The sequence below is a fragment of the Anneissia japonica genome, unplaced genomic scaffold (genome assembly GCF_011630105.1).
Source record: "Anneissia japonica isolate Jap-2015-1 unplaced genomic scaffold, ASM1163010v1 scaffold287835_len3118868_cov185, whole genome shotgun sequence".
Lineage (NCBI taxonomy): Eukaryota > Metazoa > Echinodermata > Crinoidea > Comatulida > Comatulidae > Anneissia > Anneissia japonica.
Genome location: NW_022737223.1, coordinates 445,904 through 462,636, shown reverse-complemented (window position 1 = coordinate 462,636; position 16,733 = coordinate 445,904). Strand labels below are relative to the sequence as shown.

The following is a 16,733-nucleotide window of genomic DNA, read 5'->3' as shown; positions in this document are numbered from 1 at the left end:
ACATTTTATACATGCATTGGTGTTACTCTATACTGTAATTACACAAAAGCAGATCTCTTTGGAAACAAATGTCCTTGATTCTTCTCACATTTATTAATGAAGTTTAACATTCACTATTTCATATTTTCTGAACACAACCCGTATGGGGGGACAATGGTTCATGAGAAAGCAATGATTGAAACTGTAAGCCAACTTGTGTGGGAAAAATAGGAATTAACTAGATATATACAATTCATCCCTCTGATCACTCAAGAGTGTATTGAATCGCATCAACTACAATAGACTCAAAATAGTACTGTATTTCTTTCAGATATATATTTTGACAGCGGTATGTTACACTGAACGTACAAACAACACATTTTAAGTTCAGTGTCACTTACAACTACTGAGCTTGATGGAAGATTTGGTGGTAGGGGGTGTGAGAGATTCCACATCAGTTGGGGCTGAGGTTTGAATGTTCATAATGATAAAAATATACATATAAAAATTACAATACAGCAATTATTTTTCATAATACAATTTAGGGGGTGTGATCGCAGTCTTCACCCCCTCTGTGTTCGCCCCAGAAGTATGGTTAAGAACAGTTTATTTCCAGTTATGTTAAAATAATCACATTTCCGGGTTCCCATTCCTGCTGCCAACATATGATAATTACAGTTAATACTTCCATGTCATTCCTCTTTGTTGTTTCCAGTGATGTTACAATATTTTTTTAGTTTTAGATATCTTCTTTCCAGTACAGCATACTCAGGTTTACACCAATAAGAATGTTAGAACAGTAGATAGACAAGATATTTAATGTTAAGAATGCCATATCATTTCTCACTGCCAGTGTTTTTTAAAGGTTCAGTTCCCGCTTTATGATGTCACAACACCCTGTCAATTTTTTTAATCAGGAACTTGCCATAATACCAGTTAGTTTTCAGCTAACTATTTACTGTATCATTTCAAATTGTGTAGATAAAAAGCTTCCATTTAAGTACTGTATTGTATCTAATAATCCAAAAGTCATCTTTTAACCTTCTTCACTGGATTCATCCCAAATGACCTGCCAAAATCCTCATACTTATTTGGTCTACAAGAAAAGATATGGAGTACTTCAGTAATAAGGTTAATGCTTTGGTAAACAGTAAATGATACAATTCATTTTAAAAATGTATTGTATTGCATTTACAAGCAGCAATTCATTGGAAGGAATGCAATTTTCATAGTTCATAACCAAACAATTTAAATACAGTATATGTGAAATATATTAATAAACAACAATTACATATTACAAATGTTGTAAAGGTTCCAAACAAAAGCCAGTATTTCAAAACCGTAAATTTCCTAACTCAAATATTTTGTTAGTCAATCTTATTTTACATGCAATTTTTTGGTGTTTTTCATTAACTCTCTGTAAGAGGAAGTTTATCAATAAAGTTCTATAAAATTTTTCAATGCCATTTTGGATTTGACTTAAGGCAAGTTTACCTGTATTAAAAAATCTGCATCCATTAACCATCAAAATACATTTTTTGTGTCTTTGAAAAATCAGTTCTACAACATATCAAAAAAAATTCTAATGGAGCTTGGCTTTAAAAATAAAACATACTTGTTTTCTGGTCTCTGTGAATTTGTTTTCCGTTTATTTCTATGGTGTGGAAAGGTTGGCATCAATTTTGGATCACAAGCTATAATAAACAAAGGACAGACATTTAAAATACTGATTAAAAGCAATTAACATAACAACATTCTTACTTTTTAAAACATCAAATCTATCATAGAAAATATGCACTTTTATAGGGTAGTACTTTTAAATATCATAAAAGAGCAAATTTGTTGACAGTTAACAGAAATTTTAGTACTCTATTTTAGGGTCCCAAGTCTTCTCCCATACTCCCAAGCAATGATCGCCTGGAAAATACCCATCACTCGCAAATTCCTAATATTTGCATGTTTCACTACTTTATCATCAAGTGCCTCACAGTATTACCATGTACGCAGTAAAATAAAGTAAAATGGGTTAAGAAAGATCTGCTGGTTCCAACTTGGGAACCCTGGTATTAACAGATTGAAAAAAAAAGAACTTGGAATTAAAATGCAAACAACCCCTATCCCCAAGCCTTGCACCACATGAAAGAGAGATACTGTGAGAGGACATGAATGGTAATTTTGGAGGTTATTTTAATTAAGCTAAAAAAAAAAACTGATTGTACTAAAAGAAAACACAAGCTAACTTAAGCCAACAAGAAATCAACTTACGTAGTGGAGGTTCTTTAAAGTATGAATTTTGAAGGCATTCTGAACTAGTAGCTCTGTAATATAATTTAACATTGGTAAGTGCTTCCAAAATCTAGAAAATACTGTAGCGCTATATTCTACCTAAAGTTTCTCTGGTATAAGCCCAACCACCCGTTGCACTCCAAATTGGGCAAGTTTTTGTGAAATGGCAATTTTTCGGCTACGTCTAATTCTAAGCTCTGTGAAGTTCAAAGCTAATATTTGTAAAAGTCATACCCTGGGCTTTTGCCTGAGGAAATGCTGGTACATAAAATTAGGGGGTGTTCTTATACCCGAGGTGGGCTTGTGCACCCAAGGATCTACGGCACTAGTATTTTTTTTTACAAGTCCTTGCTTTTATATTACAGTATTACCTTTTCTTTGGATCATACATGAATAGCATATTCAGAAGTCTCAGACCAGATGCTGGTAACCATGGAAACTTGTCTTTTAAATTGTTGTAAGGCTGTTGTTTAAGGTTATAGTTTTCCAGTAATGGAAGTTGAGAAAATCCCTATAAAGCAATAAAACAGGTTAATTTAAAATGCTGTAGAAAATATTGACCTATGTACTAATACACTACACATATACTACATGTACTTATTTTGTTGTTGAATACAGTACACATTTTCATATTAAGATGATTTCCATAATGCAGTGGTTATTCTTAACAGACGACCCCAGTTCTCTTAATTCTTTGGAGGTTGAACCGTATTGAGAGGGATAGTGAAGCTGTGGCCAGGGGCGGATCCAGAGATGTCCAAAAGAGGGGGGCCGAAAGGGGGGGCCAAAATTTGGGCCGATCGAGACAACAATGTCCTAGGGGGTCCGGTAAATTTTTGTGTTCTAGACGCCCGAAAATAACATTTGAGGCATTTTGGACTATCATTTTTTTTTTTTTCTTTCTTTTTTTCTTTCTTTTTTCTTTTTTANNNTTTTTAAACCCCCCCCCCCCCACTAAATCCGCCCCTGGTGGCTGAGTGCATACGACCCATCTTGTGTCCAAAATCTGCTGTACAAACACCAATGTTTTTTTCATTTTAAGTCTAATAAATAGATGACAGTTTCAAAATTAAGTACTCTACACAATCTAAAAATACAATATATGGCAACACACTTTCCTCAGTACAAAAAATTAGCCATAGAAATCTATTATTAAAACACCACTAAAATGTTTGCAGTTAGTCCTGCTAAAATTGTGGGGTGTTCATGCTACACAAATCAACACAATGCCAGACTAGGTGAATATAATTTTTAATACCAAAAATAGTCATTTGTTATCAACCTACCACATGTCAATAGCTATTGTCTGCTCTTTGGAGCCAAAAAGTAGTTCTGGAGCTCTGTACCACAATGTTACAACACGTGGAGTCATAGGTTTTACTGGTAAACCATACATTCTTGCCAGACCAAAATCAGCTGAAAAATAAAGCAATTTTACTACTCAGAAGAGGCCAGAAAAAGAGGCCAGATTCAATTTGAATACATAATGATTTTTTTATATATAGTTTTTTTTAAATATATACTGTAGAGTCCTATTTATCAACTTGGGTTGTATGGCCGACTATCATTCAAGTTTGAATGCAAAACTTCTCACCTGTTGTGAATATTGTAAAAAAAAAGCAATGGCCTACCAATTTTTAGACACCCCTTGTCTGTGAGTAGCAAGTTAGATACTTTCAGATCACGGTGGATGATAAAGTTCTCGTGAAGGAAATTAATACCATGGAACATCTGAAGGGAAATACACTTTACTTGGGCCTCAGTAAATGGTGATGGCATGTTGTCAAGGAGGGAGGCTAGGTCCTGTTCACAGTACTCCATTACTAGAAAAATGCTACAATTTACATTAATAAAAAGCCTTTTAAGCACATTATTAAAATACTAATTATCAAGCTTTAAAAAAAATGTTGTCTCTCTGACCATGGAAATGATCTTCATAAAATGCCTTCCAAATATTGAGCACAAAAATAAACCCCGAGCCAAAAAAAAATTGATGTTTTTTTTCTAAAAATTAAATTATATTTAATGATTTAATGAACCTCACCTGTCTAGGTGTTGACCGACTACAACCTCTATTAATTCAACAACATTCTCATGCTTTATGTTGATCAAAACATTAATCTCCCTCATGCCACTTACTGGTAATCCTAAGAAAGATAATATCATAAAGAGAGCTGGGTTGCTTTGACAGATAATATATACTGTATGATTAACTACAGGCCTGCCTTTTTCACTACAAATCCCATCATTCTGAGAGCCATGGCAACAGAACATCAATAACCCGCATGATCGGACCGCCATTCTCCAGACCCTCATAAAAAAGTCATATTATAGAGAATTTTGGGATATGTTTTATTGCAATAAAAAAGTACAATGGTGGATCCAGGAATTCATAATAGAGAGGGGGGGGGGGGGAAGAAGGGATATAGACTATACAATATGATTATGGCACTTCTAGATGGCCAGAAATTGCACACTCAGTCTTTAAATTGCACTCTCAGAAATTTGAATGTAATTTATTTTTTCTCCTTTTTTTTATTTTGAAAAATTTTAGGAGAGGAGGGGGTCTGAATCTCCCACTGCAGTAACATATGATCCCCTTGAATCTACAACTGGAGCAATATATGATAAAATCTCTAATCCCAAAGCGCTTATAATTTGACTTGGTTATAGAGCATTGTGTTTTCCAAATGATAAGCTCTCTCCCAAATAATGGTAGCCAAAAAAAACACCATCCTCACCATCTTTTTCTTTTTCCATTCGCATTTTCTTGAGAGCAACAATGACATCTTTCACTGTATCTCTTGCACGATCTTAAAATTAAATTTGAAGATTGTAAGTGTAATGTAAGTATCTCTTTAAAATTTCAAAACATACCATACTCGCGTATAAGGAGACCCTTGTGTAAGACAACCCCTGAGTTCAAGAAGATATTTCAACATTTTCTGTATGTCCGGCATATAAAATGACCCCTGTTTGACCGTCGAGATTCATACTTTTTGCTGCAGGGGTAATCTTCCAAATAACACCACTTTATGAGATTTTCAAAATCTTGCTTCCCTGTATTTTAAATTGTGTTTATTCATAGGCCTTCTAATTTTTTTAGTATATTGCTGTAATAAATTTGCATGTTTAGAACAACATACAAAAAGACGAAAAAAAATCTGTATGTCGCGTATATAAGATGACCACCTTTTTTACGATCATCTTAAAAGTTGGAAATGTACATTAATTTATTCATTCATTGACCATTTACATCAGAATGATGATTGGTTTGACATCTGTACTATTCAATTCCTGTGACAACAGCAGGATTATTTTCACAACTAAAAACAACTCCACTCTCCCTAAGCCTCAATTAAGCCGGGCACTCAATACATTTTACGACCGTCGTACAACGAATGCAACTCTGTTGCCTGTGAGCGTATGACAACATGATTCCGTCTGATGACCGTTGGTGGCAGTCTGAACGGATCGTCATTAAAACGATTCCTTGTGCATACATCGTGTAGCTGGGTTCCCTATAGAATCTTAATGCAACGTCCATCCTATAATTGTAAAGTCACTTGCTGTTTGTTGCAAATGAATTTTTAAAAAATATTAACATCACTATTTTAATATCCATCGTTATCTTACAAACAACTCCATATGTTCCTTCTCCAACTCGATTCAACTTCTCAAATTCAGTGACACTTCTGCACAGTCCAATCTGAAAGTCATTGTAAAATACAATATGCCGGTAGTACTAATTTTCTGTAAATATGTGTAAAAATTTAATTTTTAATATTACAATAATAAAACATTCATTTTTTAAGCCTTATTGAAATAAAATTCACAATTAGGAACATATTGGATTTAAAGAGGACTAGACTGCCCCACCCCCAAATTTGTCAAAATTATTTTAATGGAGGAAAAAAAGAAAATTATGTTCAAATTTAAGTCTAAAGGTGCCATAATCATAAATGTACTTGCCTCAGCCCCAACCATGGTTGAGGCTGAGGTACCGTAAATGCTTGAATAAGCGCCGCTCTCGAATGATAATACAGTAGAATAATAATACAGCAATAATAAGCTCTATTTTGAATAAGTGCCGCGGCATGGAAACAATTGCCATTGGAATTGATACAGAGAAGCTTTGGTCACTGTGCCCTTAACCTACCAATGGACGGGTCACTGAACGACGTATCTTAGACTCCCATTTGATTCTGCTACAAAAGAATCTGGAAACACCAAACCCAATACTCTTAGATTCTGACGCTGAAACTGATTCTGGTGACGAAGGCAGAGATCACATCGAACTTGAGTCTGACATTGATGAAGACAATATAAACGACATCGAAGACCTCGATATCATTTAGGCTCATTGAATGCTGGGCATTATTATCAAAGAAAAAATGTTTCGAAAGGTTTTTTTTGTGCAGTTTGTTTTCTATAATTAAAGCTCAGAAATCATATTTTCGTCTCAATTTTGTTGTACTTCAACTTAATTCATGAACAAAAAGTTAATCGTAATTTTTAAAAAAATAACCCAAAATGTCCCAAGTGTAGGTAGTGTAGTCAGGGATAGATCAACGGTTTGAATTTCTTATGTCATTAATACAGTAATAATAATAATAATAATACAGTAGTAATAATAATAATGATGATGATGGTAAGGCCAAAAAAAATTGTTTGTTTACTTATCCTCCACCTGCCCCTAACTTACTGAGAAAAATAGGGGCGGAAAAAAAATCTTTAAAAAGGGGTTTCTTTTTAGATTTTTCTTAACAAATTAAAAAAAATGTGAGTGACTTTATCTTTATTTTTTGCCAGATGTTCTACAAATTAGTCTAAAGTTGTTGTCTGATGTAAGATATTGCCATTCTAGGCCTCTGTGTGTTATTTTTATTCCATCTGCTGAGTATTTATAAAAAAAAAAAAAAGGGATGGGAACTCGCATATATTAAAGCATTTGAAGAGACCACGTCATTGTAAACAATCAGCCAATGAGGACTGCTTCACAATACTGGACTCCGCCTCTACAACCCAAATTCTAAAAATCAAAGAAGCCTTGCATATTCAGTGGGAGCAGCCCTCACTGAACAAACAGCTTCATGTTAATTTATCTTTGTCATTCTAAATTCATTCCATTCTCCCCTTTGTGGCATAGATACTATACTCTGATTTTACCTCATCTTTATTTATATTTTGTTTTGTAGTATTGTTACGGTTCTTTCAACAATTATTTAGCATGCAAAACATTGAATTTTTACTCCCTTATACTAATGATTGCCTGCGTGCAATGAGATAACTGACGATGGTAGTAGACTGCCGAAACATGTCTTGTTGGGGCTGTTAAGGCCATAATATATTGGATTAAATATAGGCTTTGCCTATGATGAAGATATGATCTGTTGTGCTGTTTTTAAAAATTATTAGCTGTCTGCTGTTCAATCGTTCTTTTGGTAAAAAAAAATAAATAAAAAACAAAATTTTTCCACCAGCACCTATTTGTTATTTTTAAAGAAAGGCAAACAAACAATTTATTTCATTTGACAATAATTTTTTAATAAGCGCCGCTCTTGAATAAGCGCTGCAGTGAAGCCTCAGGAAATTTTATAAGCGCCGCGGTGCTTATTCAAGCATTTACGGTAGTTTAGACCATCCATCAGTGCAAGTCCCTCTCCTACGTCCTCTCTATGTCAAATCCTTGGATGAGGAAATAAGAATGAAAGCATAAATTACAATATAATTTAATACAAAGACAAATTAAAACATACTGTACTTAATTTTACATACTCTGTCATTTTCAGGTATTTCAAATGTAGATCCATGAAACCCAGTTAGCTTAGTTACTTTGGACCGGGATGCCACTGAACCACTCTCTGGAACGTTAGTAACTTTCTGATCCATGAATAAGGACACAACGTCAAGAATATATGCAATTTCTGAGAGAAAAAAACCCAAATCAATCATACACGGAAAAAACTTTGTTTTACAAGGAAATTGGTCATACATAAAATGTTTAATTTCTGTTTTGATCAGATAGATTTCCTATTACATTCGAAATTAGTTGTCAAAAAGATTATATAAAAAAATGTATAATAATACAACTTGTTCATTGTTTTGTTTGTGTTTATGCATATAGGCTAGGACACAAATTTGTTATATGATGAGAGTATAGGCCTACCTCAATGCTGTTGGAAATCCTGTCTCTAGTTTTATGTCTTTTTCCTTTAAAAAAAATGCATTACCAGCTACTACAATGCTTTTCAATGCTATTTAATTCTAGGACCAATCCTGCACTTTAGTGCATATTAGGTAGGCTTAGGGCCTAGGCCGAATTAGCCAGGTCTTCCTACAACTTGACAAGGAATGTAATACTAGTAGTAGTAGTAGTACTAGTAGTAGTGTAGTGTCAGTGGCCACAGGTAGAGAATAGACTGGCAGTGGTACACTGCTGGCAGTGGTAGCTTAGGCTAAACCTAGGCCTAGGCATGCTAGAGCTAAATCAGAAAGAAAGATACCGGTACCTACATTATGTTAATTCGAGAGGAAACAATTAATTTCTCGATAAGAAACCGATCGAATCCATCATCTGGTACCCTTTCTCTTTTTCAGACTTTTCAATTACTTTATTCCGCTTTCATTCATCGATCCACAAAGCATCTCTGATAGGACGCCCTCTCACAAAAACAAGTAATAATAGGCCTAATAATAATAATACTGTAATATTAATAATAATAATAATAATAATAATAATAATAATAATAATAATAATAATAATAATAATAATAATAATAATAATAATAATAATAATAATCAGGGTCGGATCTGGGTTCACATTTAGGGGGGAACATTTTTTGACAAGAATCCCAAAGAAGAATGGGGGAGGGGGTGTCTGGGGCCCTCCCCCGGGAAAATTGTTATCCCTAGATGGCAGGAAATGAGCTTCCGACTTCGGAGGTGTCTTTTAATAACTTTTTAAATTCTTAACAATTTGAAGGTTTCCACGTCTTAAAACGGTCAGGTAAACTTTCTCATTCTTATTACAGTAAATACAGGTCTATTATGTGTGTATATACAGTACATAGAAAAAATTGAGTCGTTGCATACGTATTTTTTTTTCCATGAATCGACGAACCCCAAATAGAACGGGGGTCCTCCCCCGAGAGAAAATTTTGATTCCTAGATGGCGAGAAATGAGTTTTCCCGACTTTTAATTACTTTTTCAGTTCTTCAAAATTCAAGGTTTTCCCTTTTGTAAATGGTCAGATAATTTTTTTTTTTGTATTGTTATTACAGTATGATAAGCCTATTATTATATGTCTGTACAGGTGTACACAGAAAAAAAATTATTAGTTACATACGTATTCTTTTTTCCATGAATCGATGAACCCCAAAAAGGAAGGAAGGTCGAGGGTCCTCCCCGGGAAAATTTTGATTCCTAGATTGCAGGAAATGAGCTAGGTCTAGAATTTTTTTTTTATTTTTTTTTTTAAATTAATAATAATACCAACAAAAACAAAAACAACAACAACGACAACAACAATAATAATAATAGTAATAATAATAATAATAATAATAATAATAATAATAATAATAATAATAATAATTAATAATAGGCCTAATAATAATAATAATGAATTAAATATTCTATTAATGTACTTTTTTTAAAAATAAATATACTGTATACTGATACCTATACATTACGGTATTTATTAATAAATCACCTTTTTAATATTACATAATTAAACAAAAATCCACCATGCGCTTGTTTTGGTATTACTTTCTATATATATAGGCCTAGATTTCAACTTTTTTGACAATCCTCAATTTCAGTAAACTAAGACTGATTATGAAAATGTTTCAGAGGTATAAATACAATATAACAATTAACTATTTATTTCAGAGGTTTATATAACAATGTGTTGTCGCTTCATTTTTACTAAGATATAATGATGTGATGACGATGAATTTTACTATATATATGCAAGGAGGTATTATGAAAGTGTCATTTCCGGTCATCTAGAGCTACTATTTCCTACAATTTTCGCACCACCATGTTTTGTTAAAAATTGGTCAGAAAAAAATTGAATCATTAAAACACATACTTAATTCATGGCGGAAACGAAATTTGACTCTCTCTGGAAAAATTTTAATTTTGAAAGCGCTCGGGCTATCTAAACTTGTTTGCAATGCAAGCATTATAGAAACCCCCGAGAGCGTGGTAAAACAGGTTGATAAAATTGTTTTTGAGTTTTTGTGGGACTATAAATTGGAAAAAGTAAAAAGGTTAACCCTAATTAATGATTATCATCGAGGCAGTTTAAGAGCTCCTGATTTTATATCACAAGTCAAGTCACTAAGAATGGCTTGGCTTAAACGCTTGTATGATGGCGAAACATCAAAATGGAAGTATTTGCCAAGATTATATTTGAACAGATTTGCTCCAAAGGGCGTTATCGAGAACATTTCACATGTATGCTATAAAGGGATATCCATCGACGGAATTCCTAGGTTTTGTCTCTCAATGATAAACGCATTAACATATTTTAACCAATGTATTGTTAAGCACCTACTGCGTTATAATGAAATATTGAAACAACAAATTTGGGGTAACAAAATGATATTATATAATGGTGTTTCACTTTTAATTAGAAATTGGGTTAGAGCGGGCATACGAACGATAAATGATTTATATTGACAACAGATTTATTAATGCAGATGAATTATTTACTATATTAGATGTCAGATCTAATTGGATTGCGGAACTATCTCTCGTGATAAAAACAAACCCGCAAGATTGGAAAGAACGGGGGTCCTCCCCCGAGAGAAAATTCTGTATATTTCAAAGAAAACGTCTTAAAACACGTTAACAAATGGAATCGTAGCTCAGTGCAAATGCTTTTTATAACTGAATATAATATTAGAAAGTATCTAAAATGTCTTGCATAATATATTTTTTTTGCAAGCCATTTTAAATTTTCTTCTTTTATTTTTTTAACTTTTCTTCTTTTTGAACGCGTAACAATAGCGAGTGTGCTGTAATGTATCATGCGTTCGGTAACACCGTGACTGTGTTCACTGTATATAGTTTTTAATAAATATATAAACTTAAAAAAATTCTTCATGTATATTAAGGAGAAAACGAGAGGGAATTAAAAAAAATATGATAACCACGAAAAAAGGAGGATAATGAATGGCTAACCCACAACTAAATCAATGTATAAAATCAATATACTTAGTACCATAAATTATAAATGTATGAACTGTGCTTTATAATGATATTGATGAATAAATGTGGTCTGTGGCCACAAAAGAGAAAAAAATAAATAAATACTGTAGATTTAGAACACTGTACATAAATTCTTTCAATCTCTGGGAATTTGTTATCAGTAACGTTGAAAATAGCATGTGTTGGTCTCGTTTTAATTTTTTAATTATAATGACATTTTTATTTTATTAGCTGATAAACGGGAATGAACGTCGTTAATAACAATTTCCCAGAGATAAAAAAAAATATACGTTACTCTCGATATTTTGTCTATTGTCTGATATTTTATGATCGAATCAATCTGAATTTCACCATTATTCTTGCAAAATATTGTGGTTGTTTTATGGATAGGCCTAATTATTCTAAACAGGGAGGAGTAAATCAATTTGCAATCCTCTGACTACAAATAGGACCTATCTGAAATCAAATTCAACAGCGTGTACACGAAATAACGTGCAATCAACGAGTATAAGCCTATTTTCTGAGTTACCAAATTCTGTATCCTACTCAATTAATCCAACGGATACTAAATCCAAAGAAGTCTACTGGCATCATGGCAAAGCATGAGTGTAGAAATACGGGCGTCACAATACATTCTGCAGAAAAGAGAGATTTCCAAGCGTGCGCCGAGCTATTTAAACAAGTCTACTTGGCAGAATTTAGTAGAAACTTTTTTCTGCGTGGCCTCAGGAAACCTAGATGCCAGGCTATGTTTTTTGCGGTTATGATCCTGGTCTATGCTACAAGTTTCTCTGTAACACTAACATTAATTTCTTTATGCATCAGTTTGTATCTGTTTTCGGTTTATCTTCACCGTAGAGTATCAAGATTTGTTAATAAGCAACGAGATGTTATGAATATTGAAAAGTATTATGCCAGTGATCGCTCTAATTACTGGGTTGCTAAAAGTGTTGATGGAGTAATTGTTGGAACTGTAGCTATACTTGAAACAAAAAATAAAGATGTGGCTATGTTGAAGCGACTGGTAATAAAAAAAGAGTTTCAGTCACAGGGCTTGGGAATTAGACTTGTGGAACATGCTCTTAATTTTTGTCAAGAAGCCCGATATAAAGAAGTAAAACTTATATGTTCTGAATGTCTTCCACGAGCACTGAAACTTTATAGGAAACTTGGATTCTCGGCCGTACCACGCGAGAAATGGTTGACGGCCATTTCGTATGATTGTATACTGGAATTAAACCAAGTAAATTAGATAGTCGACCCGTAAATCCCGTTTCTAAAGCCAAGTCGTTACATACTTGCAAAATCGTGTACCCCTTCCTTTCCATTACTTAGGGATGAATTGTGCTTGTCAGACATAAAATTGCCACTTTGCTTTAAACCACGTGTGTTCCCTATAAGGTAACAAGGTCTTCAGAGGCGGATACAGAGATGTCCAAAAAAAAAGTGTGGGGGGGGGGCGGAAGGGGCCGAAAGCGGGGATGACCGAGATAACAATAGGCCACCCCCCCCCCTAAATCCGCCCCTGGTCTTTGTCCGCAAAGGTATGGCTAGTAGAGTAAAAGAAGTAATATAATAATGTCCGGCGCTAGAAACTTCCCTAAATATTCGATAATTCGTAAACACGTTTTCTGCCGAATGACTCTTGACTGTCTTAGGTGCGGTATATTATTGGCATTAATTGATTATATACTCATAAATAAAATTCGCAAATACCGATGTATACGGTAACTATACCAACAGATTGTACTTTTATTCTATCATTTAGTCGGACCACATGTTCACCACGAGCCTTGTTGATGATAGACATACAGTCATTGTTATTCATATTGCATCATATACCGTAGTGTTCGTGATTATTTATTCACGGAGGAATAAGCATTACTGTACCCTTTGTATTCATAATACGTGTTATATTTAATTAGGCCTACATCTTTTTTATATGTATTCCACAATATCTGTCAACTCGTATGTATTTTTCTTTGGTTTTCATCACAATTTTTCGGGTGTATGTAACGATTTTGACCTGATTTAATTAAATTTTCTGTTTTAATGAAATTTTTCTATTGAAAGTAATTGTTCTGTTTTACTTCTCCATTCCGGAGGTTTTCTTAATAAATTGAAATTGAAAATAACATACATAATTGCATTAATGTGCTCATGTTTCATGCACTTTATTTATTCATGACGTACTCATTAATCTAGTTACGGCATTGATAAGAATTTTTGAACAACTTATTTTTCTCTATCAAATATATGGCATTATTGGCTGTCTCTTATACACATCTAGATGTGTATAAGAGACAGGAAGATCACGACAGGAATTGAGGAAATTTGCTAATTATGAATAAGCGTAATCTGGAGGCAGGAGACAATGGTGTGCGTGCTTCGAGCACTCGGATTTGTGGATACGAGAGGAAGAATACGCACATAATTACATACATATGCATACAGAAATATACAATGTGCATTGGCTGTAGTGGTGGCGCCAGGATTTGTCGACAGGGAGGGTCGATGTTCATGACGAGAACGTAGGTGGACAGGACCAAGGGAAAAGGCAACTCCTTTTTGTGGCGAGCCCCAGAAGTCTAACAAGTACATAAACTTTTCAAACTGTACCGGTACACACTGTAAAATTTGGTTGAAAATCAGCGTCTTTAGGGAATGAACGCATGTAGAAGAATGAGGTAATGAAGAAAGATCAGAAACTAGAACGACGAGAAGTAATGATGGCGCAATATAAACTGATAAAAAAAGAGAGAAAAAGAGAGAAGGAGATTAGTATAAGGGGCGAGCAGGTTAAAATACAAAGATAATTTGTAGGAGAATTATTTCAATAATACAGTATTTAAAATATTTTCCCCATCGACATCCATTATATTCCGTAATTGATAATATTTTTTTTTATAAGTAAGCTTATAAAAGTATATTTGAAGACAAAAATAATCTTGGACATTTTCCATTTTTGAAAGCGATGACTTGAAATAAAATTACAATACTAGAACATTTTTTTGAAAAAAGTAACACTAAGACAGTCGTACACGGCATTCTAATCTAAATAATTAGATTGTGTTGCTATTTATTGTTATGGAGTCGTGAAAAATATATTCGATAATTCGTAAACACGTTTTCTGCCGAATGACTCTAATGACTGTCTTAGATGTGGTATATTATTGGCATTAATTGATTATATACTCATAAATAAAATTCGCAAATACCGATGTATACGGTAACTATACCAACCGATTGTACTTTTATTCTATCATTTAGTGACCACATGTTCACCACGAGCCTTGTTGATGATAGACATACAGTCATTATTATTCATATTGCATCATATACCTAGTGTTCGTGATTATTTATTCACGGAGGAATAAGCATACTGTACCCTTTGTATTTATAATACGTGTTATATTTAATTAGGCCTACATCTTTTTTATATGTATTCCACAATATCTGTCAACTCGTATGTATTTTTCTTTGGTTTTCATCACAATTTTTCGGGTGTATGTAACGATTTTGACCTGATTTAATTAAATTTTCTGTTTTAATGAAATTTTTCTATTGAAAGTAATTGTTCTGTTTTACTTCTCCATTCCGGAGGTTTTCTTAATAAATTGAAATTGAAAATAACATACATAATTGCATTAATGTGCTCATGTTTCATGCACTTTATTTATTCATGACGTACTCATTAATCTAGTTACGGCATTGATAAGAATTTTTGAACAACTTATTTTTCTATCATTTTCGCAATAGGCCTAGTCTTATTCACAGTATTTAAAACACTAATTGTGATTTGGTTGATGTTGGATCATGGTACTACCCTCTTTGTCCAGATACAGCATTCTTAACTTGTGTGGTGATTTTCTTTGCCAAATAATATAGCAGGTACATAGCCTAGGCCCTTTTGTAAGCATAATGTGTTGTGCTTCAAAAAGCTAAGTAAAAAATGAATATAGTGCCAGGACCCTTTGAACCAAGTATTTGACCTGATATACCGTATTTACAATCTGCATTACGAAAGCAGCACAGCTGTCTATCAAATATATGGCATTATTGAGCGATATCGATTACAATAGTTTATTATGCAAAAAAAGCAAAGTCCACTGTTTTAAGTAATCACCGAGCTAACAGGTATGGTTATAATATCAACCGTGGAACCATGAAAGATTGGCAAAGCGGATCATGGATGAGCGTAGAAATACGATGGGTGTCACAATAACATCTGCAGAAAATAAAGATTTCCTAGCCTGTGCTAACCTGTTTAAACACGTCTTCTTAGAAGAACATAAACCTAACTTCTTCCTGCGTTGCATCAGAAAACTTAGGTACCAGGTAGTGTTTCTCGCAATTGTAATTGTGGTCTACGGCTTAAGCGCCTCTGTAACACTAACATCAATTTCATTATGTATCAGTCTGTATGTGTTTTTCGTTTATCTTCACCGCGAGGTATCAGCATATGTCAGTAAACAACAAGATATTTTAGATATTGGCAAGTATTACGCCGGTGATCGCTCTAATTACTGGGTTGCTAAAAGTGTTGATGGATTAATTGTTGGAACTGTAGCTATCCTTGAAACAGATGATAAAGAGATAGCAGAACTTAAACGTTTATAATGACGTATTGGGTCAACAGTGGCGCAACACATATACGCTCTCGTGCAGCGATCCACAGGGTCCCGACCCCTGCGAAGGTCCCTACCCAGGGTCCTTTGATCTAGCACCCTGAACCAAAGGGTTTTGTTAATACATAACAGTATAATGTCTCTGACAACTGTAGGACATGTAGGCCTATCATATTTTATTCAGTGGTAGATTGGGCCCTGTTCATAATTTGTTCATTTTACACACTGTTCAAAGACAGAAAATCATTATTGTACAGCAGTAGGCCCTATCTGTACTGTGTAACATTTAAAATAATAATATATAATAGTTTTACTGATAATATATGACTAGCTTGATTTGTTAGTTTTTGAAATAAAATCCTCATTTGACAGTTCACCCCAGTCTCATGTGTTCTTATTTTGTTTTTATTTTTTTGCAATTTCAGCCACGGTGTTTTTATAAAATGCGTTCGTATGAAAAAAAGGTGAAATCCTTCCAAAGCGACCAAACGTAGCTCTCATATATCTACTAAAATGAATGTTAACTATATTTGTATAGTACAGTTATAGTACACTTTCTTCTCTCCTCGCTCACAAATTTTCCTTGGCGTAATTTGCCTCAGTATGAAATATCCTATAAATTA

General features: G+C 33.7%; 2 protein-coding genes across 2 annotated transcripts; one reads left to right on the top strand and one right to left on the bottom strand.

Moving 5' to 3' along the window:
- Positions 1–71: 71 nt before the first annotated feature.
- LOC117117181 (cyclin-dependent kinase 10-like) lies at positions 72–8,939 on the bottom strand. The gene is given in 12 exon segments (XM_033261402.1): positions 72–1,075; positions 1,595–1,673; positions 2,245–2,297; positions 2,637–2,776; positions 3,251–3,257; positions 3,489–3,681; positions 3,897–4,099; positions 4,310–4,412; positions 5,007–5,078; positions 5,902–5,974; positions 8,044–8,192; positions 8,782–8,939. Coding segments are annotated over 11 exon segments (1,104 nt in total). The 5' UTR covers positions 8,158–8,192; positions 8,782–8,939; the 3' UTR covers positions 72–1,008.
- Positions 8,940–12,074: 3,135 nt separating this feature from the next.
- Positions 12,075–12,734, top strand: LOC117117131 (N-acetylaspartate synthetase-like). The gene has a single exon (XM_033261339.1). The coding sequence runs from the start codon at positions 12,075–12,077 to the stop codon at positions 12,732–12,734; it is 660 nt and encodes a 219-aa protein (XP_033117230.1).
- Positions 12,735–16,733: the final 3,999 nt, after the last annotated feature.